At 42.3% G+C, this 23,132-nt stretch overlaps 1 protein-coding gene and 1 long non-coding RNA gene across 2 annotated transcripts; one reads left to right on the top strand and one right to left on the bottom strand.

Annotated features, from left to right (window-relative positions):
• Nucleotides 1-418: 418 nt before the first annotated feature.
• LOC103646584 (uncharacterized) lies at nucleotides 419-6,333 on the top strand. Its single transcript, XR_562284.4, has 3 exons — nucleotides 419-2,681; nucleotides 2,858-3,302; nucleotides 4,884-6,333. It is a non-coding gene; the product is annotated as an uncharacterized lncRNA (long non-coding RNA).
• Nucleotides 3,451-6,250, bottom strand: LOC103646585 (receptor kinase-like protein Xa21). The gene is made up of 2 exons (XM_008671287.3): nucleotides 4,143-6,250; nucleotides 3,451-4,052 (listed from the first exon to the last, which is right to left on the bottom strand). The coding sequence occupies exons 1-2, from the start codon at nucleotides 6,142-6,144 to the stop codon at nucleotides 3,703-3,705; spliced, it is 2,352 nt and encodes a 783-aa protein (XP_008669509.1). The 5' UTR covers nucleotides 6,145-6,250; the 3' UTR covers nucleotides 3,451-3,702.
• Nucleotides 6,334-23,132: the final 16,799 nt, after the last annotated feature.

Raw genomic sequence — 23,132 nt, 5'->3', positions numbered from 1 at the left:
TTTTCCCACTGGGTTTTTGAGAATTTTAGTGAGGCATGTGTTGGCCGCGGTATTCGCCCAAGGGGAAATGTTGAGAAACCCTAATGAAAGGTTATGTGATCAAATACTAAATATACCTCTGATGGCTATCACGTCTCTATATATACAATCTGTACACCCTCATAAGGAATAGAGAAAAGAAAGAGGCCAGAGACCTAACCCTATATGTTGTCTCTCGTGTGTCTCTATCGTGCTTTGGGGAAAATATACGGGTCTTTTATAACTTCTCACGTCTCTACTGCTGACGGGAAGTAAGAGAACAGATCTGATGATCCGTGATAACGTAGTTCTCAACAATTTTCCATTTTCGAGAAACAGGCAGAATTAGGTTAGAAATGGGATGAATAACCTTGGGTGCCTCCCATACCTACCGGCCACCGTTCCAAGCGTGGGTCGCATCCTCGCGACTGCAGTCAAAGCTGCTAGGTGAAGCAACCACGCTCTGTTCTGGTGGCCACGGGTCACCCGCCGCCTCTCAGGACGAGCTTATCAGCCTCCTCCGTTTGCTTGTTCAGCAACATGTTCATTATATAACTCCAAAACGCAGCGGATTTGACAGGTCGCTGCAGGCTTGTGGCTCAACGCGCCTCTTTATCTGTCTTGGATGAAGCGGATTCTTATTCTTTCTTTCGGCATTCATGGTTATACGTGCGAAATTAGTAGCCGTTTTTGCTTTCAACAAGAGTGAGGTCAAAGTTTTGTTTCAGGAATGGCATAGTTGCTAACCACTAGCCAGGCTATGGAGGGAAAGCTGACTGGCCTTAGATAATCTGGAGTTCGTGACCAGGTTCTCTTTGGCAATACATGGGCTGTCAAATTCAGTGTATTTGATCAAATAAAACGGAGGGCAAGTCGATTTCTTTTACCCCCCTCCGTTATTTTTGAGGTGTGAACTGATTCTTAGGGGACGGATTACAATTTGCAATTTGCATTATGGGATGTATTAATTTCAATTTTCTTAATCCATGGTAAATTAGTACACTTAATTAGTTCAACTGGGGAGAAGGTAAACAGCTTGAACTAGAGATAAAATGCGCACACGAAAAAAAAAGTAAATTAGTACACTTAATTAGTTCAACTGGGGATGTACTAGTTTCAATTTTCTTAATCCTTTGGCCTTGTTTCATCTATATATTTCAGATCACATCTGAAAACATTGTATAGTCTATTTTTTTTGAAGGTCATCTTATAGTCTACTTGGCTATTTCAAGGGCATTTCAGGTGCTTATGATGTTTCATGCCACTGAAGAAAGGGAGAACAAGCTTCTTATGCTGTACATTGGGTTGTATATTGCAATGTGTATGTTGATGCACACACTGGGAATCTGGGATGACCTGATTATTGCCGAGCACAAGGCCTTGTAGGTAAAATATCTTATACTGTTTACTTGGTTTTCATTTGAATTCTTGCTAAGGAGCCACATCACCTTTCTACAGAATCAAAGCACATAATAGCTCAAATCAGATAAGCTAAAGTACAAAAACCATTACTGTGCGATTTTGCATTATATTACGAATACCTGAGAATAAATATACAATATAGTTAAGGGAGATCTTCATGCCTTGGAAGACTGCTATATATATCATCATCACTAGCTTCTAAAAAAATATCACTTGAATATATATTTTACTGTTACATGTCCTAATGCATAGACTGAATCTCGTGATGGCTCCTTTTTAAGATATATTCTCTATGAAGGATAGAGTTGTAGCACGTAGCGAGGCATCTACTAATTATACTCCTCAACTTATTCTAGTTTATTCCGAACAACACATTAAGGATAACAGTATGGTAGCTCCTGGTAGGAGCAAGAGACAAAGGACTGAAAAATCGTTTAGTAATGACTTTATTTTTTATCTTGTGGATGATACACCAAACACCCTTGCAAAGGCATATGCATCACCAGATGCAGAGCGTTGGAAGGAGGCATTTCATAATGAAATGGAGTCCATTCTAACAAATGAGACTTGAGAAATATGTGATTTACCAGTTGGGTGTAAACATATGGGGTGTAAATGGATATTCAAGAAAAACTAAAACCAGATGGTACTGTCGATAAATACAAGGCTAGACTTGTGGCCAATTAATGGATTTACCCAAAAGAAAGGTGAGTATTATTTTGATAACTATTCACCAATTACCAGATTGATCACAATTCATGTGCTAATTGACCTTGCTGCAAGTCATGATCTACTCATCCATCAAATGGATGTAAAGACAAATTTCCTTAATGATGAGCTTGATGAGGACATCTATATGAAGCAGCTAGAGGGATTTATGACACATGGATAGAAGAACAGCAGGCTTGTGGTAAACGAAGCTGACACTTGTGTGTACTATCGGTTTGTTGGTAGTAAGGGAGTAATATTGTGCTTATATGTGTATGACATATTAATCTCTGTGACTAGTATTGATGTGATAAATGATGTAGAATTATTTTTATCTCAAAATTTTGATACGAAAGATATCGGCATGCCCTACGACAAGGTAGGTGAAGACGCGGCCATGCCAGTGATCGCCATCGAGGACGAGACGTAGCTTCCCGACACGATAGCAGATGGTGGCGACCATGGCCGGGACCCTATGCCTAAGATTTCTTCTTCCCGCGTCAGCTAAAGGAAGAAGGGTTATATGAAGAAGGGTAAGATCCTCTATCAGATCTGTTTCTAACTGTTTTGGATCTAATAGAGAGGGTATGTTTCTAACTGTTTTAAACCTAACAGAGACAAAAAAAAAGATTAAATTTTAAAAGTTTATAGAACGGGATGATACGACATGACAAATTTAAAGACTAAAATGTATTTTGGTCATAAATAGATGCCCTCAACTCGCATCGCCGCCGGCGGCCTCCGCAAAGTGTCGGTCGCAAAAGGGAAAAGGCCACTCCAATCCGTGGCCGACCAAGCCAAGCGTGGTGCCTCCCAAACCCGCCGGCCACCGTTCCAGGCGCGGGGCGCATTCTGGCGACTGCAGTCAAAGCTGCTAGGCAAAGCAACCACACTTTGCTCTCGTGGCCACCACCCGCCGCCTCTCAGGCCGAGCTTATCAGCCTCCTCTGTTTGCTTGTTCAGCAACATGTTCATTATATAACTCCAAAATGCAGCGGATTTGACAGGTCGCTGCATTTCAGGTGTTTATGATGTTTCATGCCACTGAAGAAAGGGTGAACAAGCTTCTTATGCTGTACATTGGGTTGGATATTGCAATGTGTATTTTGATGCACACACTGGGATGACCTGATTATTGCAAAGCACAAGGCCAGGTAAAATGGCTTTTACTGTTTACTTGGTTACAAAAACCATTACTGTGCGATTTTGCAAAAATTACGAATACCTGAGAATAAATATATAATATAGTTAAGAGAGATCTGCTTGCCTTGGAAGGCTGCTATATATATCGTCATCACTAACTTCTAGAAAAAATATCACTTGAATATATATTTCACTGTATTACATGTCTCCATGCTTAGATGTTTGATGAGCTAAGTAGTCACCCATCCAGGGTTAATGGTTCCGACTTTTGACCATATATGCATGCAAAATATATATCCTAATTAGAGAGCCATCTTCCTTCTCCCTGTCCATGATACATCCCTCCAGTCTCCTTAAATTATTGTTCTTTGCCAAAATTCCATCTGCATAATTGCATTGCCACTGCCACTATCAAAAGGTTTCGACAAATGCCTCTTTGATGGCCTCAAGTTTTGCATAAACATCTCGCATTCCTGGTCTACCATTTGGTGATTCCATGGAACACATAAGGCCAATTTCAACCAACGGTATGATATATCTTTGCATGCAAAGGGTAGAAACAACATCCTCCTCATGTGGCATTTTGGGATCTAAAATCTCATTAATTTTGTTTGGGAATGCTAAGTCTACATACTTATGAAGGCTGAGGTCATTACCAAACAGTGTGTCAGTTGGTCGCTTTGCTGTGAGCATTTCTAGCAATAATACCCCAAAACCATAAACATCACCACCGGTTGAGATTTTGCATCCCATCCCATATTCTGGCAAAACAGGAGTAATAACATTATTTATTCATAAACTAGTAAAAGAAAAGTTTAATAGTCCATAAACAAACGAGGTGTACAACTTACCAGGTGCGATATATCCAATGGTTCCTGAGGCTCCAACCAACCCTTCTGGGGTACTATTAAGACTTGAAGAGAGAAATTTTGCTGACCCAAAATCCCCAATGCGCGAGGTCATGTCATAATCCAACAAAACATTGCTAGGCTTCAAATCACAGTGAATCAATGGAGGTGTCAATTGGTTGTGCATATAATCAAGAGCAGAAGCTACATCTGCAACAATACTAATCCTTTGACCTAAACTTAACACCCTCGTAGGGCTACGTTGGTCTTGCCTTGGGTGTATCCACATGTCCAAGCTACCATTTGCCATGAATTCGTATACTAGAGCTTTAAATTCATTGTTCTCAAAATCAACTGTCGAGCACAAAGTAATTGCTTGAATGAGATTGCGATGGCGGGTATGTTTTAGCACTTCACACTCTGCCAAAAAGCTATTGAGCGAACCTTGCTCGTCAAGATGAAATACCTTGATGGCAACAAGGTCTGTATCAAACTGAAACCTACCTATGTAGACTGATGCTGTATGACTTGAGCTGATCCTGTTGACTGGAGAAAACCAATTGGTAGCTTTAAGAATGTCTCCATAAGACACCTTCTTCATTGTCTCTCTGTAGCTTTCAGATGGCTGGGTTATTCTTCCCTTCGTAACAGTGGTAAGAACACATAAAAATGACAACAAAGCGATAATAACTGGTGGAACTGTTATCAGCAGTAGGCGTTCATTAATTTTTCTTTCTCTTGCAGATGTGATGTGGCAGATCGGCAATGCAAATATGTCAATTTGTTGACATAACGCCTTGTTACCTTCTAACATGACTGCATTAGAATTTGTGAAGATACCACTGGTTGGAATTGGTCCTTCTAGTCTGTTGTATGATAGATTAAGATAATCTAAGGTACTGAAGTTCTCGAAGAAATCTGGAATTTGACCAGATAAGATGTTTTCAGAGAGATCCATGTGTTGTATGCCCTTCAGTGTATTGAGAGACTGTGGAATAACCCCATCGAGCATGTTGCCTTCCATCTGAAGGGATAACAATAAAACACACTGCCCAAGTTCAGATGGTATTTCACCAGATAACTTGTTGCTGGAAACATTCAGTAAGCCAAGATTGATCAGTTTTCCAATCTGTGATGGTATTGTTCCTATAAGATTGTTGTTTGATAAGTCCAACCCCAAAGAAAGCGAAGAAATACTGAGGATTTCACTTGGTATGGATCCATTAAGGCTATTGACTGATAAATTTAACATAGCCAACCTTGTGCACTGCACTAGTTGTGCTGGTATGCGTCCAGATAACGTATTGTCATCCAGGTAAAGCTGGATCAGTTGAGGGAGATAGCCAATTCTGGCTGGGATTTCACCTGACAAGCTGTTTGTGGACAGTGCCAGGACAACCAAATTTGATAAATTCCCAATAGTCCAGGGAATGATTCCTGAAAGCATGTTTTGGTCCATGGCAAGTTTTGTGAGACTCACAAGTTTTCCTATCTCAGGTGGTATAGTTCCTGATAGGAGGTTCTTCGAGAGGATTAGAGTCTGAAGTAGGGGTAGTGAACCTATTTCATCAGGTATCTCCCCAGAAATCGAATTGTTTGAGAGATCCATCTGCACTAGGGAAGTAAGATTTGCTACGCAACTTGATAGTTTTCCTCTGAGTTGCACTGACCTTAGCTTCAAGGATGCCACGCGGATTGGGATGGCCGTGCTGCAGGTGACCCCTTCCCATTTGCAGAAGTTCAGTGAGTCGTTGCTCCATGATCCTAGGACACCAGCAGAGTTCCCGGAGAGACCAGACTTGAAGCAAAGGAGGGCTTGCCGGTCATCCTCTGACCTATTGCTGGCCTGCGCTGATGATAGCGTTGCTGTGTTGGAGGAGATTAATATGAAGATGCTGCACAGAAGGAAGTGTGCATGGCGATGAGATGGAGATTTCGAATCAAGAACCCCAGGAACCATGCCTCTATGCTGATAGTATGCTTTTGATTTGTGATTTTTTGCCATGAAATGCGTTCGGAGTAGAGAAACTTGTACATTTCTACTTTGCTCAACGAGAAAACTCAGAAAAGTCTATAGAACAGAACAAGTGAACATCCATAGCGAGAGGGACATGTGAGATCAGGAATCTGTGCACAATCTGCCCTACCATTATATATTATTATATTACATTTTGTTCGCAATACAAATTCACCATATCTTGATTTTTTAAATTAGTCCTGCATCAAATTGACGCTACCTATCAGTTCAAATCATTAACAATAATTGATTCTCCATGATTACCACAATATTTGATTATAAAATATCACCTAATAATCTATTCATACTGTGTGATTTCAATGCTATTTCAGTTTTATAATTGACTTGAAAGAAACGCTCTAGATTCCAGTGCTATTTAAAGGAGTGTACCTAGTCCACCAAACACACTTTAGTTGACTCCGCGTATTACCGGCTACCGGGTCATACGTCAATTAGTTCTATGAAAATAAGCTAGCCTTGCTAATAATGAAAAAACAACTGATGGAGGGCAATTGTAAAATCGTGTGTGATTAAAAATTGGTTTATATTGATGTTGGCTTTGCAAAGTGATTTACATAATATAGATGTTATGTATGTGTGTTTATATAAGATTTTGATATTGGATGTTGTGTATACATGCTTACTAATTGGTTGTTTGTGTGTTACTACAGTTTCTATATTAAAAAATTTCTAATATCTATTTTTTATTGAACACAAATGGTTAGAAGCTCCGGTGGTTAGAACCTGGGCGCGTGAGGGGGAGGGCAATGGTTCGAACTCCAGCACATCGCCGTAGGAGGTGAGAAACTTCCACTTAAATATAGTAAAGATATATGTGAAACAATTGCGTGTGTTGGCATGCAATATCTAAAAAGAGAAAAAAATAAAAAAAAGTGGAAAAAGAAAAAAATGCAACTTGGCTAGCTTAGCCTAGCAACCCCAGCAGGCGATTGATGCACAGCCCAACGACCGACTGTGGCCAGGTAGCGGTAGCGTGTTGCCTATGTGGGCATACAACCTAAGAGAGACTGAAATGGGCCAAAATAGGGCTTATGTTCTTTAGCCTATATAGAGTAGATTATCAAAGTGCTCATATATTGTTGTGGTTTTTATTTTATGCTTAAGTATAGAATATAAAGATATGTGTGTTCTGTTGTTTAGGTGAGTGTGAATGTGGGTTTAGAGCCAACAAACATGGTGTACGGGTATACATGTCCTGATAGACCAGGCATGCTGAACGGTCCATGACTGTGGGAGATAGATATCCCCGAGTCCTTACGAGCACAGAAACGTTGTTCCGTCTCGCCTGAGGTCAACCTCAAACGAGAGACGATGTTTAGTCTCGACCAAGGCCAACCTCAGATGGGAGACGTTGTTCCGTCTCGCTCGAGGCCAACCTCGGACGGGAAACGCTGTTCTATCTCGTCCGAGGCCAACCTCGGACTGGAGACGTTGTTCCGTCTCGCCTGAGGACAACCTCAGATAGGAGACGATGTTCCATCACGTCCGAGGCCAGCTCTAGGCGGGGGAATCAGTCACGACTCGCCTGAGGCCAGCTCTAGGCAGGAGAAGCAATCTTGACTCGTCGGAGGCTAGCTCTAGGTGGGAGACGTTGTTCCAACTCGCCCGAGGTTGACCTCGGGTAGGAGCATAGAAACGCTCCATGGACCGCTTGATGGGCCTCCCAAGGTATTGCCCTCGGGCCACAACCAAGTTGGATGAGCTCGACCTAGAGAGATGAAGACCGGACGACCGAGTCATACACAGAAGGAGCGCCGATACCTCAAGAAGGGAGGTCAAGCATACCCGAAGAGCAAGAAGCATACCCGAAGAGCAAGATACTCGGATGAAGGGCAACGGAACTCCAGATAAGCAAGAATGCATGTTGTAGACATATTCAGATAGAGTTTGATAGTCATCACGACTTGTAGAGGGATAACCCTCTGGTCACCTGTATAAGTGAAAATCGCCTAGAGGGGGGTGAATAGGCGAAACATGAAAATTATAAACTTTGAACACGAACTTCACCCGAGGTTAGGATTAGAAATTAGTAATAACGAAATCGGAGTGCGGAAGAGAGTTCTTGTTGCTATGAGTTGCTCAATCAATGCGGATGACTTTGGAAGCTAACTCAAAAAGGTTGTAAGTAAGAGAACTTAGAGAGAAGGGAGAGGAAGAATCAAATCGTAAAGTAATGATCAACACAAATGAACACAATGATTTGTTTCCTGAGATTCGGTTCTGAAGAACTTACTCCCTGTTAAGGAGGCCACGTAGGCCGGGTCTCTTTCAACCCTTTCCCTCTCTCAAACGATCACTTAGACCAGTTGAGTGCTTCTCCTTAATCTCGAGGGTCACTTAGACCCGCAAGGATCACCACATACTTAGATGTCTCTTGCTAGCTTTACAAGTCACTTGAGAGTTTAGAAGGAAATGAAGAAAGCATGATTAAGAAAGCCAAGCAACAAGAGCAGCAAATGAAACACCGGAACACACTCTCTCAAGTCAGTAATCACTAATGATCACTAGTCACAATTATGGCACTTGGAGAGGTTTGGAAGCTTTGAATGTGTCTTGGGATGAAGTGCTTGCTTTTATATTGAATGGGAGTGAGTGAAATGCTTTGGTTAAATGAATGGAGGTGGTTGGGGTTGTATTTATAGCCACTAATCACTTCCTAGCAGTTTCCTTCTTTCTTCCAACTGCAGACGGTCCGCTCCCCTTGTCCGAACGGTCCGCCCCTGCACATCAACGACTGAAATCGCAACGATCAACAGTAACAACTATATCAACGGCTACAAGTGCATTACATGCGTCGTCGGATGTCAGATAAAGCAGTCGCGGACAGTCTGGTCGTGCACCCGGACGGTCTGTGAGGACGCTAAAATATATTTTACCGAACCCGTCACCTTTGGGGTTTTCTAGTTTTTCAACGAGTGGACTGTCCACACCTGAGGCCGGACAGTCCGAGCTTGGTCCCGGACGATGCTCTCTTCTCCTTCGGACAGTCTGTAGTGTAAAAGTGAGTTTTGCATAGTTTCTGTCCGAGGAACACCTTGGTGTCACGAACAGTCCGCCGGAAGGGCCTGGACGATCCGTGCACAGGTGAAATTTCCAAAAAGCTTCTCCTGTCCGAAATAATTTACGGTATTCCGGACAGTCGATTTAGAATTGATATAGATGAACTTATGCACTTGAGAAATAATCAACTAGGCAAACTAGTTAGTCTATAAGATTTGTGATGGTCGTCAAGCACCAAAATCAATTATAGAAAAATGGTTAAAGCCATTCCCTTTCAATCTCCTCCTTTTTGGTGATTGATGCCAACACAAATCAAAGCAAATATAAAGTGTAGAAATGTTGCTAGTTTGCATTTAGATAGATCTGCATAAGTTACTTTGAAGTGAAAGCAGTTCTAAGTATATATGAATGTTTTGATATAGTTAAAATTTTGGACCACTTCTGCACCATATAGCTTGTTTTTGCAAGTCTTTCGGAAAAGTCTTTTCAAATTCTTTTGCAATTATCCAACAGTATAAGAATATAATTTCCAAAGGCATTTTTCATTTTTGAAAGATTCTCCCCCTTTTTCAAAAGCTTTTCTTTTGACTAAATAAAAGCTTCCTTGAAAAAGTTCTCCCCTTGGCTGTCAAGAGGGTCTTTGCAAACGCAATAGTTCTAATTTAGAAGAAAAAGTTTTCAGAAAACGAGATGGTGGTGCGGTCCTTTTGCTTTGGCCTATTAATTTCTCCTCCTTTGGCATTAAGCACCAAAAACGATGAAATCTAGAGGCCTTTAACAAGAAAGATATGAATGTAAATATATAAGTAGGGCAAAGGGTATACAATACTGACGAAAGTGTAGTGGAAGCCTTGCCTTTGCCTACAACACCATTTCCCTTTCAATCTAAGACTAAGTATAGAAATATACCTGGAAACACATTAGTCCTAGCTTTGGCACAAGAAGAATAAGAAATATGTATTTGTACCAAAATAAAGAGACATGTCATGATCAAAGGTATAAAAATGAGCAATGTGTGCAAGATTTCAATCAAAGTTCTGAGAATCTAAGACATTTAGTTCATTCCTAAGCTTGCTAAAAGTCTTTTCATCTACGGGCTTGGTGAAGATATCGGCTAACTGGTTGTGGGTGCTAACATAATTAATTGTGATATCTCCCCGTTGTTGGTGATCTCTTAGGAAGTGATATCGGATGTCTATGTGCTTTGTGCGGCTGTGTTCAACAGGATTTTCCGCCATGCGGATTGCACTCTCATTGTCACATAGGAGAGGGACTTTACTCAATTTGTAGTCATAGTCTCTAAGAGTTTGCCTCATCCAGAGTAATTGTGCACAACAGTATCCTGCAGCAATATACTCAGGCTTCGATGGTGGATAGAGCTACTGAATTTTGTTTCTTTGAAGCCCAAGACACTAGGGATCTCCCCAAAAACTAACAAGTCCCTGATGTACTCTTTCTATCAATCTTACATCCGACATAATCAGCATTAGAATACCCTATTAGATCAAAGGTAGATCCCTTGGGGTACCATAGCCCAAACCTAGGAGTGTAAACTAAATATCTCATGATTCTTTTCATGACCCTTAGGTGGATTTCCTTAGGGTCAGCTTGGAATCGAGCACACATGCATACTGAAATCATAATACTCATTCGTGAAGCACATAAATAGAGTAAAGATCCTATCATCGACCGATATACCTTTTGATCTACAGATTTACCTCCTATGTCGAGGTCGAGATGCCCATTTGTTCCCATAGGAGTCTTAATGGGCTTGACATTCTTTATTCCAAACTTTTTGAGAATGTCTTGAGTGTACTTTATTTGGCTTATGAAGGTGCCCTCTTGGAGTTGCTTGATTTGGAATCCGAGGAAATACTTCAATTCCCCCCATCATGGACAACTTAAATTTATGTATCATAATTCTACTAAACTCTTTACAGGATGACTTGTTAGTAGACCCAAAGATAATATCATCAACATAAATTTGGAATATAAACAAATCTTTGACAATTGCTTTAGTGAAGAGAGTAGGGTCAGCTTTTCCTATTTTAAAACCATTAGTAATAAGAAAGTCTCTCAGACATTCATACCATGCTCTTGGGGCTTTTGACCCCATAAAGTGCCTTTGAGAGCTTATAGACATGTGAAGGATACTCACTATCTTCAAAGCCGGGAGGTTGCTCCACATACACCTCTTCTTTGATAGGACCATTGAGGAAGGCACTTTTCACATCCATTTGATATAACTTAAAGCTATGGTACGTAGCATAGGCAAGTAATATTCGAATTGACTCAAGCTTAGCTATGGGTGCATAGGTTTCATCGAAATCCAAACCTTCGACTTGTGAATACCCCTTTGCAACAAGATGGAAGGCACTTTTCACATCCATCTTGTTTGTTGCGGAATACCCACTTGGTACCTACAACATTTTGGTCATGACATGGAACTAAATGCCAGACCTAATTCCTTGTGAAGTTGTTGAGCTCCTCTTGCATTGCCACCACCCAGTCTGGATCTCTAAGTGCATCCTCTACCCTGTATGGCTCAATAGAAGACACAAAAGAGTAATGTTCACAAAAATGAGCAACTTGATAGCGAGTGGTTACCCTCTTTTTAATGTCACCAAGTATGGAGTTGATGGGGTGATCTCGTTTAATTGCTTGGTGGACTCTTGGGTGAGGTGGTCTTTGATCTTGAATCTCTTGTTCATCCTCCTTTTCTTGATCAACTTCATCTCCCCCTTGATCGATGCCTTCTTCTTGAGGTGGCTCATTGTCTTGAACTTGATCTTCTTCTTGAGCCAGATCCTCATCTTGAGTTGGTGGAGATGCTTGTATGGAAAATGATGGTTGATCTTGTGCTTATGAAGGCTCTTTGGGTTCTTGTGGACATACATCTCCAATGGACATGTTCCTTAGCGTGATGCACGAAGCCTCTTCATCATCTAACTCATCAAAATCAACTTGCTCTACTTGAGAGCCATTAGTCTCATCAAAGACAATGTCAAAAGAAACTTCAACTAATCCAGTGGATTTGTGGAAAACTCTATATGCCCTTGTGTTTGAGTCATAACCAAGTAAAAATCGTCTACAACTTTAGGACAAAATTTTGAATTTCTACCTCTTTTAAGAAGAATAAAGCACATTCTCCCAAAAACTCTAAAATAAGGAATGTTGGGCTTTTTACTGGTGAGGAGTTCATATGATGTTTCTTGAGGATTCGGTGAAGGTAGAGCCGGTTGATGGAGTAACAAGCAGTGTTAATCGCTTCCGTTCAAAACCAATCTGATGTCTTGTATTTCTCAAGCATGGTCCTTGCCATATCCATAAGAGTTATATTCTTTCTCTACACAAGATCGTTTTGTTGAGGTGCGTAGGGAGAAGAGAATTGTAACGCCCTGAATTTGGGGGTGGAATTTTTTCTTCTTTTTTTACTCACCACATTCAGGCGTTACTCCCTTTTCTTCTCTCATTTCGCTCCTTCTTCCCAATTTCAAAGCAGTATAGTGACGGGTGTCCATGTCATGTATAAACAAAACCTAAGTTTCATGGGTGTCGCATCATGCCGAAGCACATTTCTTTATCTGATGTCGCGTGTTCGTCTCGTCCAGTTTCGGATTTCGGTTCGCGATCGGATTCCGTTTAGTGGTCGTGCGTGTCGTGGATTTTGATCCGCGATGTGACACAGCCTGGCCCAGCCTAGCCCAGCCCGGCCCGGTCCAGCCCGCGCGCCCCTGGCGCCCTGCCCTCCCCATGCGCGCGCCCCCTCCCTCCCCCTAATCCCGTTGTCTCATTTGATTTTCTCCCACGCAGTAACCTCCCTCTCCCTCTTCCACCTCTCTCTCTCCCAGTGGTGCCCTAGGTTTTGGAGATGTGATCGCCGGAGTTTGGATCCCCGGAGGTGAGTTTTCCCCTCCCCTTCCCTTCTCTCTCTCTCCCTCCCCCTCCCTTTCTTCTTCCCCTGGCCACGCGCGCGTCCCTCCCCTGCTCGCGCGCCCGCCCTGGCCACGCGCCCCTGCCCTGGCGGCGGCTCAGCCGCGCCCGACCCCGCGCGCGCTCGCGCCCGGCGAGACCCTCCCCGTGCGCGCCCTGCCCCAGCGGCGGCTCGGCCGCGCCGTGCCCTCCCCGGCGAGCCCCTCCCCGTGCCCTCCCGCTCCCCAGCGAGCCCCTCCGTTGCGCGCGTCTCGCGCCCTGGCGAGCCCCCTCCCCGCGCGCCCTCCCCAGCCCCGGCGGTTTCTCGAGTGCCCCTCCGTAAGGACCTGTTCGTTGGATGACCGCCCGGGAAAACAGTGCAACCATGAGGGTGGAATGGGACGCCCTTAGCTGAATAATTAGAGGAGCCGGGGTGTAGTTCGCTTAGCCGTCGTGCCATTAATGGGACTCGGTGTATGCGGCTCGCTCTACTAAGGTTGATTTGTCCCTTGGGGAGGAGTGCGGTACATTTAGTAAACCTAACGGGCGGCTACAGCCCTAGGGAATCTTTGTAAAGGCTACGTAGTGATACCCTGCTGGGTCACCTTGGTAGTGATCAATGGAGAGTCATGATCTCCGAGCAGAGAGGGAATCACGGCTTGTGGGTAAAGTGCGCAACCTCTGCAGAGTGTTATGAAAACTGATATATCAGCCGTGCTCACGGTTATGAGCGGCTAAGGGAGCTCCAGTGATTAGTAATACTTGATCAGAGATGTTCAGATAACATGTGGCAATGAGAATGATGGTTTTGGTATTGACTCCGGTAATGGTAAGTGGTATTCTTTCCATTCGGAAAGGGTACATTTGGGTTAATAACGTGGGTTAATTCTAAAACCTGGCTCTCTCTACTAGTAATAATAATCTGACCAACTAAAATCAACTGTTTGATTTATCCCCACATAAAGCTAGTCCACTACAGCCAAACAGGACACTTGCTGAGTATGTTGATGTGTACTCACCCTTGCTCTACACACCAACCCCCCAGGTTGTCCGCATTGCAACCACTGCTTAGGAGAAGATGAAGCCGTGGAAGGAGACTTCCAGGAGTTCCAGGATTACGACGAGTTCTAGGTGTGGGTTAGCGGCAACCCCAGTCGGCTGCCTGTGAAGGCGGCGTGTATCTACGTTTCTTTTTCGCACTTTGATTATTGTAAAGACTATGTGGATGTCTCAAACATATGATGTAATTGACTATTATTTCCCCTTTTATGTTATTATTTGAGCACTGTGTGATGATGTCCAGTTATGTAACTGCTGTGTACGTGAATTACTGATCCTGGCACGTACATGGTTCGCATTCAGTTTGCCTTCTAAAACCGGGTGTGACAAGAACTCATGCTTGATGTCCTTTTCCTTAATAAATCCTTTAATTTGAGAGTTCTTGAACTCCGTTCCATCGTCGCTTCTAATCTTTTTTATTCTCAGTCCAAACTCATTTTGAGCTCGTCTCAAGAATTTCTTTAAGGTTTCTTAGGTTTGTGATTTTTCCTGCAAAAAGAACACCCAAGTGAAGCGAGAACAGTCATCCACAATTACAAGACAATACTTACTCCCGTCGATGCTTATGTAAGCAATCGGACCGAAAAGATCCATGTGGAGTAGCTCAACTGGCCTCTCGGTAGTCATGATGTTTTTGTGTGGATGATGAACTCCAACTTGCTTCCCTGCTTGACATGCACTACAAATTCTGTCTTTCTCAAAATGAACATTGGTTAGTCCTAAAATGTGTTCCCCCTTTAGAAGCTTGTGAAGATTCTTCATCCTAACATGAGCAAGTCGGCAATGCGAGAGCCAACCCATATTAGTCTTAGCAATCAGGCAAGTGTCTAGTTCAGCATTATTATCTGTAAAATCAACTAAATATAGCTGACCATCTAACACTCCCCTAAAGGCTAGTGAATCATCATTTCTTCTGAAGACGGTAACATCAACATCAGTAAATAAACAGTTGTAGCCCATTTTGCATAATTGAGACATAAAAAGCAAGTTATAACCTAGAGATTCTACAAGAATACATTAGAAATGGAATGATCAGGTGATATAGCAATTTTACCCAATCCTTTGACCAAACCTTGATTTCCATCCCCGAATGTGATTGCTCTTTGGGTCATCATTTTTCTCATATGAGGAGAACATTCTTTTCTCCCCTGTCATGTGGTTTGTGCACCTGCTGTCGATTATCCAACTTGTTCCATCGGATGCATAAACCTACAACACAGATTTAGGTCGTGTCCTTAGGTACCCAAACGGTCTTGGGTCCTTTCACATTAGAAATAAGCACCTTGGGTACCCAAACACAAGTCTTTGAACTCTTGTGCTTGCCCCCAACATATTTGGCAACTACTTTGCCCGATTTGTTAGTAAGAACAAAGGATGCATCAAAGGTCTTAAATGAAATACTATGTTCATTTGAAGCATCAGCAATCTTTTTTTAGGCATCTTAACATGAGTTTTATGCCTAGAACTAGAAGCCTCATTTCTGTAAATATAAGCATGATGAGCAACATGACGAGATTTCTTAGCATGATTTTTTCTAATTTTATGGGATAGTTTTCAGGATATAAAATATAACCTTCTCTATCTTACACCATGGGAGCCTTGCCCTTAACAACTTGGAAATTTTATTTCTATGGGCATTAAGTTTGATGTTGTTTTGGCTCCTAGGTTGGAAGCCAATCCCATCCTTAATGCTAGGGTGTCTCCCATTGTAAAGCATACTATGAGCAAATTAATTTTTTTCCTTTTCAAGCTCATGCTCGGCAATTTTGGCATTCAACTTAGCTATATGATCATTTTGTTCTTTAATCATAGCAAGGTGATCATTCATAGCATTAACATCAACATCTCTACATCTAGTGCAAATAGTAACATGCTCAATGGTAGATGTAGGGACATGGCAAACATTCAATTACTCAATCTTGGCAATTAAACTAGCATTTTCAGTTTTGAGACAAGAAATTGAACTATTGCTTGTTTTTAGCTCTTTAGTCAAGTTTTTGCATTTTTCAACTTCAAGAGAAAATGCATCTTTTAGCTTAACAAATTTTCTGTTCTCCTTAATGAGTAGACCTTCTTAGCATTCCAAGAATTCATCCTTCTCGTTAATGGATTTTATCAATTCATTGATTTTCTCCTTTTGTTCTATGGTAAGGCAAAAAGAGAAGACAAATCTTCATTCTTTTCACTACAGCTAACCTCATCATCGAAAGTAGTATATTTTGGGGTGTCCCTAGAGTATACCTTCTTATTTTTGTCGTCCTTGGCCATGAGACACTTGTGCCCGACGTTGGGGAAGAGAAGACCCTTGTTGATGGTGATGTTGGCGGTGTCCTCGTCGGAGGAGGAGTCGGTGAAGCTCTCGTCGGAGTCCCACTCCCTTCCTATGTGCGCCTCGCCACCCTTCTTCTTGTTGTAGTACTTCTTCTTCTACATCTTTTTCTTCCCTTTCTTATCATCGTCCTTGTCACTATCACTTGCATATTGACATTTAGCAATATAGTGACCAGACTTACCACACCGGTAGCAAACACTCTTGGAGCGAGGTTCGTACTCCTTCCCCTTCCTTTGCTTGAGGATTTGTCGGAAGCTCTTAATGATAAGAGCCATTTCCTCGTTGTCAAGCTTGGAGGCATCAATTGGGAGCCTTTTGGTTGGTGTAGGCTCTTCCTTCTTTTCTTCTGTTGCCTTGAATGCAATGGGTTGCACCTTGGGTGTAGAGGTGTCACCTTGCTCTAAGTTGACAATGTGTGTGGAGTCTTTGACCATAAGTTCAAAGCTCACAAACTGGCCAATCACCTCCTCGGGAGACATTTGCTCATAGCTAGGATTCTCACGGATTAATTTCACTTGAGTGGGGTTACGAAAAACAAGATATCTTAGAATAACCTTGACCATTTCATGGTCATCCCACTTGGTGCTCCTGAGGTTGCGGACTTGGTTCACCATGGTCTGGAGCCAGTTGTACATGTCTTGTGGCTCTTCTCCTTTGTTTCCCGCTTGGTGATCTTGGTGACTTTGTCCTCTTCGTGCGCCATCTTGAGGATGTCCCAAATTTCTTTGGCACTTTTCAACCCTTGCACCTTGTACTCCTCTCTACACAAGGAAGCAAGGAGTATGGAGGTGGCTTGGGAGTTGAAGTGCCTCACTTGGGCAGCCTCATTGAAGTCGTAGTCCTCATCACCCACTTGTGGTGCCTGTGCTCCAAACTCAACAACATCCCAAATGATTTCGTGGAGTGAGGTTAGATGGTGCCTCATTTTATGACTCCACATAGAATAATATTCACCATCAAAGTATGGTGGTTTGCCTAAGGGAACAAAAAGTAAAGGAGCACGTTTAGGAATGCGAGGATAGCAAAGAGGGATCTTACTACACTTCTTACGCTCCTGGCGCTTTGAAGATGTCGACTTGGCGATGGAGGTTGAGGGCATGGATGAGTAGATCTCGTAGTAGACCACTTTCTTCATCTTCTTTTTCTTCTTGTTGCCCTTTTTGTGTGATTTGATGGAGTCAACAGATTTTTCCTTGTCCTCCTTGTGCTTGTCGTCGGATATCTTAGCCTCCTTTGACAGAGTCTTGCCTTCATTCTTCTTCCCTGAAGATCCGGGCTTTTCCCTGGTGATCAAATCCTTTTTGGCATATTCTCCCGACATCACTTCAAGTTGTTAGACTCTAATGAAGTACCGGGCTTCGATACCAATTAAAAGTCGCCTAGAGGAGGGTGAATAGGTGAAACCTAACAATTATAAACTTTGAACACGAACTTCACCTGGAGTTAGGATTAGAAATTAGTAATAATGAAATCGGAGTGCAGAAGAGAGTTCTTCTTGCTATGAGTTGCTCAATCAATGTGGATGACTTTGGGAGCTAACTCAAAAAGATTGTAAGCAAGAGAACTTAGAGAGAGGGGAGAGGAAGAATCAAATCATAATGTAATGATCAACACAAATGAAGACAACGATTTGTTTCCCGAGGTTCGGTTCCGAAGAACTTACTCCCCGTTGAGGAGGCCACGCCACGTAGGCCGGGTCTCTTTCAACCGTTTCCCTCTCTCAAACGATCACTTAGACCGATTGAGTGCTTCTCCTTAATCTCGAGGGTCACTTAGACCCCACAAGCACCAACACACACTTAGGTGTCTATTGCTAGCTTTACAAGTCACTTGAGAGTTTAGAAGGAGATGAAGAAAGAACGATTAAGAAAGCCAAGCAACAAGAGCAACAAATGAAACACCGGAACACACTCTCAAGTCACTAATCAGTAATGATCACTAGTCACAATTATGGCACTTGGAGAGGTTTGAAAGCTTTGAATGTGTCTTGGGATGAAGTGCTTGCTCTTGTATTGAATGAGAATTTCCAAAAAGCTTCTCATGTCCAGAATAATCTATGGTATTCCGGAAAGTCGACTAAGAATTGATATAGATGAACTTATGTACCTGAGAAGTAATCAACTAGGCAAACTAGTTAGTCCATAAGATTTGCTATGGTCGTCAAGCCCAAAATCAATTATAGAAAATGGTTAAGGCCATTCCCTTTCAATAAGGCCAAGGGGGTACCCCTACGAAGGCATCTCATATTTCATCTCATCTGGTCTTGTCCCATAACCACCTCATAGCTCATTAAGTCCTCCCATAGCAACTACACCACCACTAGATCGACGGAAGAACCGTCCATAGCTCATCTATAACCCGTGTTCACCAGTGATACTCAAATACGATAGAGCTTTGGAAAGGCTCGCTAAATATATATTTGTGGCACACAAGTCATTAATAGATAGCAATGCTGAATAAGTGTTCCAAGTACTCGTCCTAGTTGCTGGCCTAGAGAATATATTAGAACAGTTGGAGGAAAACACCAAGGTGGTAACAAGGATCTAGGTACAACAAGGAAACAAGATGGAAATAAAATGAATCATAGAGGTGCACAGATCAATGGTGTTTCTGCTTATGTGCACATTTTTTTCTCTTTTTTCTCTTTTTTGTGTGTCTTTTTTATACACTTGCCTTTTATATTATCTTTTTATTCACAAAAGTGCCGCAAAAACAAATCTAGGTAACGGAAGTGAGAGATAATGACCCCAGAAATAGACTGGTCTGAAATTTCAAGATCCAAAACAGATTTACTTCCAAAGCAGATAACACTTTGATAATAACGTTTTCTGAAAAACTCGTAAATACAAAAGTTGTAGATAATTATTTTAGCTTTCCATAAAGAGTAAGAACATAAAATTCCAAGTTTATATGCGAGATTTATGCCCATAATACCGAACTGGACAGAAACTAATCTGATAATGATGAGATGATGAGATAAAATAGGACCGGTTTTGTAGATGGGATCTGTTTTGGATATCGATTTTGTAGGATGGAAGCGGAACAAAAGGATCAAAACTGAACCAAAACAAATCTAAATGAGCAACAAGACCTTGACCTAGGACACAAACTCAATACGGCGAAATCTGAAACCAAATTGTGCAAAGGCTAAGGCGAAGGTTTTAGGTCAACGAAGTTTGTAGGTCAACACTTGTTGGTCACTTGTTCTCAAATGCTATGAGATAAGAACAAGGCAACACAAATGTTAATGGTTAAAGACCATCGTCCTTCGAAGCACTATCTCCCTTGGGATATAATGATCTTCGGACGAAGGTTATGAAGGGCAAGCCTTCATCATTTCAACATATAATAAATAGCAGAAATATAAAAGACATGTAAAGAACATGAACAATTATGCCAAATCATCAGGTTACATGTATTCATTATATAATCATGAATAAATATGAACAATATTGAATTACATTTTATACCTTCGGCTTGATAGAAGATATAAATCCCAGAGTGACGTGCGAATGAATACAAGTCAGCGTGAACAGTACGGTGTTACTGTTCATCTATTTATAGGCACAGGACGCAGCCTGTGTAAAATTACATCCATGTCCTTGACACTTACTATTGACTAAAGTGTAATCTACCGAGGACTAGACAACCTTTTCCACTTTAGGTCGGTTTCATTTTCCACCGTTAAGCCGAAGCTTCTCCCTTCATGGCTTTGGAATTGATTCATCCTTCTTCTAGGCCACGCCTTTCATACCATGTGCACCTTCATCTCAAGGTTGAAGGTACCTGTGACAGTATATTATACTTGGAAAACATGTTAGTCATGTTTTTGAGGACCTTCGGAAGACGAAGGCCCCCAACAGTAGCCCCTCACAATATTAATTTGTTCTTGTGTATAACAAATTCAGACTGCGACGTGAACGAAGGCCTTTAGCCGAAGGTCCAAAAAAACACCTTCCCTTCGCTAGAATAGCGAAAGTCAATGACAAATGGGACCCGCCAAGTTGCAATGCACTAGGCATATAAATAGGAACCCACAGCGACATCATTTGATACGCCATTTCTATTGCTTGCGTTATTTTCCCAAATTTTTAACTCTTACTTATCAGCCCTTGCCTGATTTTTGAGCTTCGTATTAAAGTCAAGTGCTTGTTCCATGTCTGAAGAGAAGAAGATGTCTGAGGAGAAGAAGATATATGAGGAGAAGAAGGTTGCAGACCCTTTTATCGCTGGGTTTTACGAATCTATGGCAAAAACAAATACAGAAAAGATTACAAAGGAAATAATGGCTGATTTATTTGAAGATTCCGACGATAGCGATGACTATGATGTGGAAAGTGGGGATGAAGATTCTGAGGACCGGCCCTGGCGACCAAGCCATACTATCTTCGGAAAGTCGACCATTAAAGAAAGTCAGGTTGACGCCATGAGGGGAAGGTACTTTCGTGATATGTCTATTGTGAGGGTTGGAGGAGACAGCACTGCCCCTGCGCCTAAAGAAAATGAAGTTGTTGTTTACCGAAGCTTTTTGAAGGCAGGCCTTCGGTTCCCATTGAGCAAATTTGTGGTTAAAGTATTGAAGATATTCCAGATCTTTCTTCATCAAATTACTCCCGAAGCTATAATTAGGATGGGGATGTTTGTTTGGGTTGTAATAAGCCAAGGGCTGAAACCGAGCGCAAAGTGTTTCTGCAATATGCACGAACTATTGTACGAGACGAAGGCTACTGGCAAAGAACAGTATCACAACAACTTCGGTTGTTATGGATTTATTGCTCGTCCCAATGCAAGCTACCTGGTTCCAACATTTCAAAAAAGATGGCCTGGGGCCTGGATGGAGGAATGATTTTATGTCAAGAATGATCTGGTTGAAAGGGAGGACATTAAGGAGATTATCCAACGTCCCATCTAGTCTTGCTTTAGCCTCCGAAGGCCGAAGGTGGCGATTGAAAATGATGCCGAAGCATGTCAAAAGGCTTTTAGCAATGTTTGTGCTTTCCTTGGCACAAGAGACATAATCCAAGAGCACATAGCCTACAGGGTGTGGCCACTTGTGGATAACTGGGATATGCCGAAGGAGACTGCTGCCGGGTCCATCAAAGGTGGGTTATTCGATTGAAATATACCTTCAGATTCAGGGACTGGTTTGATGAACCAAATGATGATTGCCTGAAAAGTATTAACGCTATTAGCGACGAGTTACTTGGGGCATATACCAAAGCCGAAGATGACGCTTTATCCTCAGCCTTCGGGGGCCGGGGCAAGAAAAGATTGAACAGGGTTTTTGATGCGATTGGCTTCATATACCCTGATTATTGCTACCCCTCGCGAAGGCAAGGAAAAAAGAGAAAACTGCCGCTTCGGCCACCACTGCTGTGCCGAAGGGTAAGAAAATAAAAGTTTTGACCCACCGGCCACGATATATTGAGACGGCTGTAGTGCCTGAATTTGGTGAAGGGACCTCTTATGCTGCCGAAGCAGAGCAAGATGCTCCCACCGTTCAGAGCGCTGAAGGATCAACTGTAGTACCGAAGGTGCCTATAGTCGGGTCAGTCGAAGCTAAAGTCAGTGTGGCCAAAGAGCCAGAGTTGGAACAAATAGTGATGCTGCCAAAAATTCTGAGTCCACCGGTAGAGGCAGAACTGCCGAAGGTGACAAAGGCCCCCACCACAACTCCCGAGAGGAGGAGAATGGCTAGTGTGTTAGACGCTGTCATAGAAACCACAAAGGCATTAACTCCTGCCCTTGTGAAGAAAGTCGTCGAAGCTGCTACGGCTGAGGCTGAAGCCGAAGCTAGGCCTTCAGTGTCTGCTGAGATGAAGCCCGCTGCAACTGAGGAAGGGGCTAAACAAGACTCTCCAGGTATTGGTATAGCTATGAAGAAAGAAATAGTTGAAGAAGATAAATCTCCTGGTCCCAAAGCACTGTCCGAGAATCTTGATTTTATTATTCGACATGCTTCGGGAAAGAGGTTATCTGAAGGAGAGATTGCAGAGGCCAATCACTATGCCCAAAAATTGAAATACCCAAAGGGGGCCTTGGTATTCAATGGTACAGATGAAGATGATTTCTTATACTGTCTCTCGGACAACAAAGAGATATCTGTCTGCCAGGAGATGGCTAAGAGTATGTGATTTTCGAAGCTCGAGGTTGGTCTTTCCGCCATGTCGAAGGATGACCTCGCGGACAGCCTCGCATACAACAGCTTGAAGGTACAGAAATCGTAAACTTAAAGTTTAAGAACTTGGGAATAAAGTCTTATTCTCATGCTACACCTTTATCCTTCTTTTCCGTAGGGTTTAATTCTTAGCAACGCCCTGAGGGCACAAAAGAATGCAGAGGATGAAAGCTGCATGATAGCTCTTGGCAACCTTCGATCAGAGGTCATTGAACTGAGAAACGAAGCCTTGGAGAAGGACAAAATTTTATTTTCATTGGTGGATAAAGTGAAAGAAGATGAAGCAAAGTTCAATGCTCAATCCGAAATTTATAAAGCCGAAATTGAAGTGCTTCGGAAAAAACTTGCCGAAGCCAATGAGAATCTTGCAGTTGCCAAGGCTAGTCAAGAAATTAGTGAATGGTCGAAAAATAGGCTAGAGAAAATGTTGAAGAGTTTCATGAATACAAGGAAAGGTGCTTCGAAAAGTCCTTG

This window comes from Zea mays, chromosome 2, assembly GCF_902167145.1.
Source record: "Zea mays cultivar B73 chromosome 2, Zm-B73-REFERENCE-NAM-5.0, whole genome shotgun sequence".
In the NCBI taxonomy this organism is placed as follows: domain Eukaryota; kingdom Viridiplantae; phylum Streptophyta; class Magnoliopsida; order Poales; family Poaceae; genus Zea; species Zea mays.
This window is presented reverse-complemented; position numbering and strand designations above follow the sequence as displayed.

Bases quoted from the DNA above. Each gene is read 5' to 3' on its own strand.
- LOC103646585 (XM_008671287.3), bottom strand. From the start codon at position 6,144: ATGGCAAAAAATCACAAATCAAAAGCATACTATCAGCATAGAGGCATG. The intron at 4,053-4,142 runs GTAAGTTGTACA...CTGTTTTGCCAG, and splicing joins CATTGGATATATCGCACCTG to AATATGGGATGGGATGCAAA.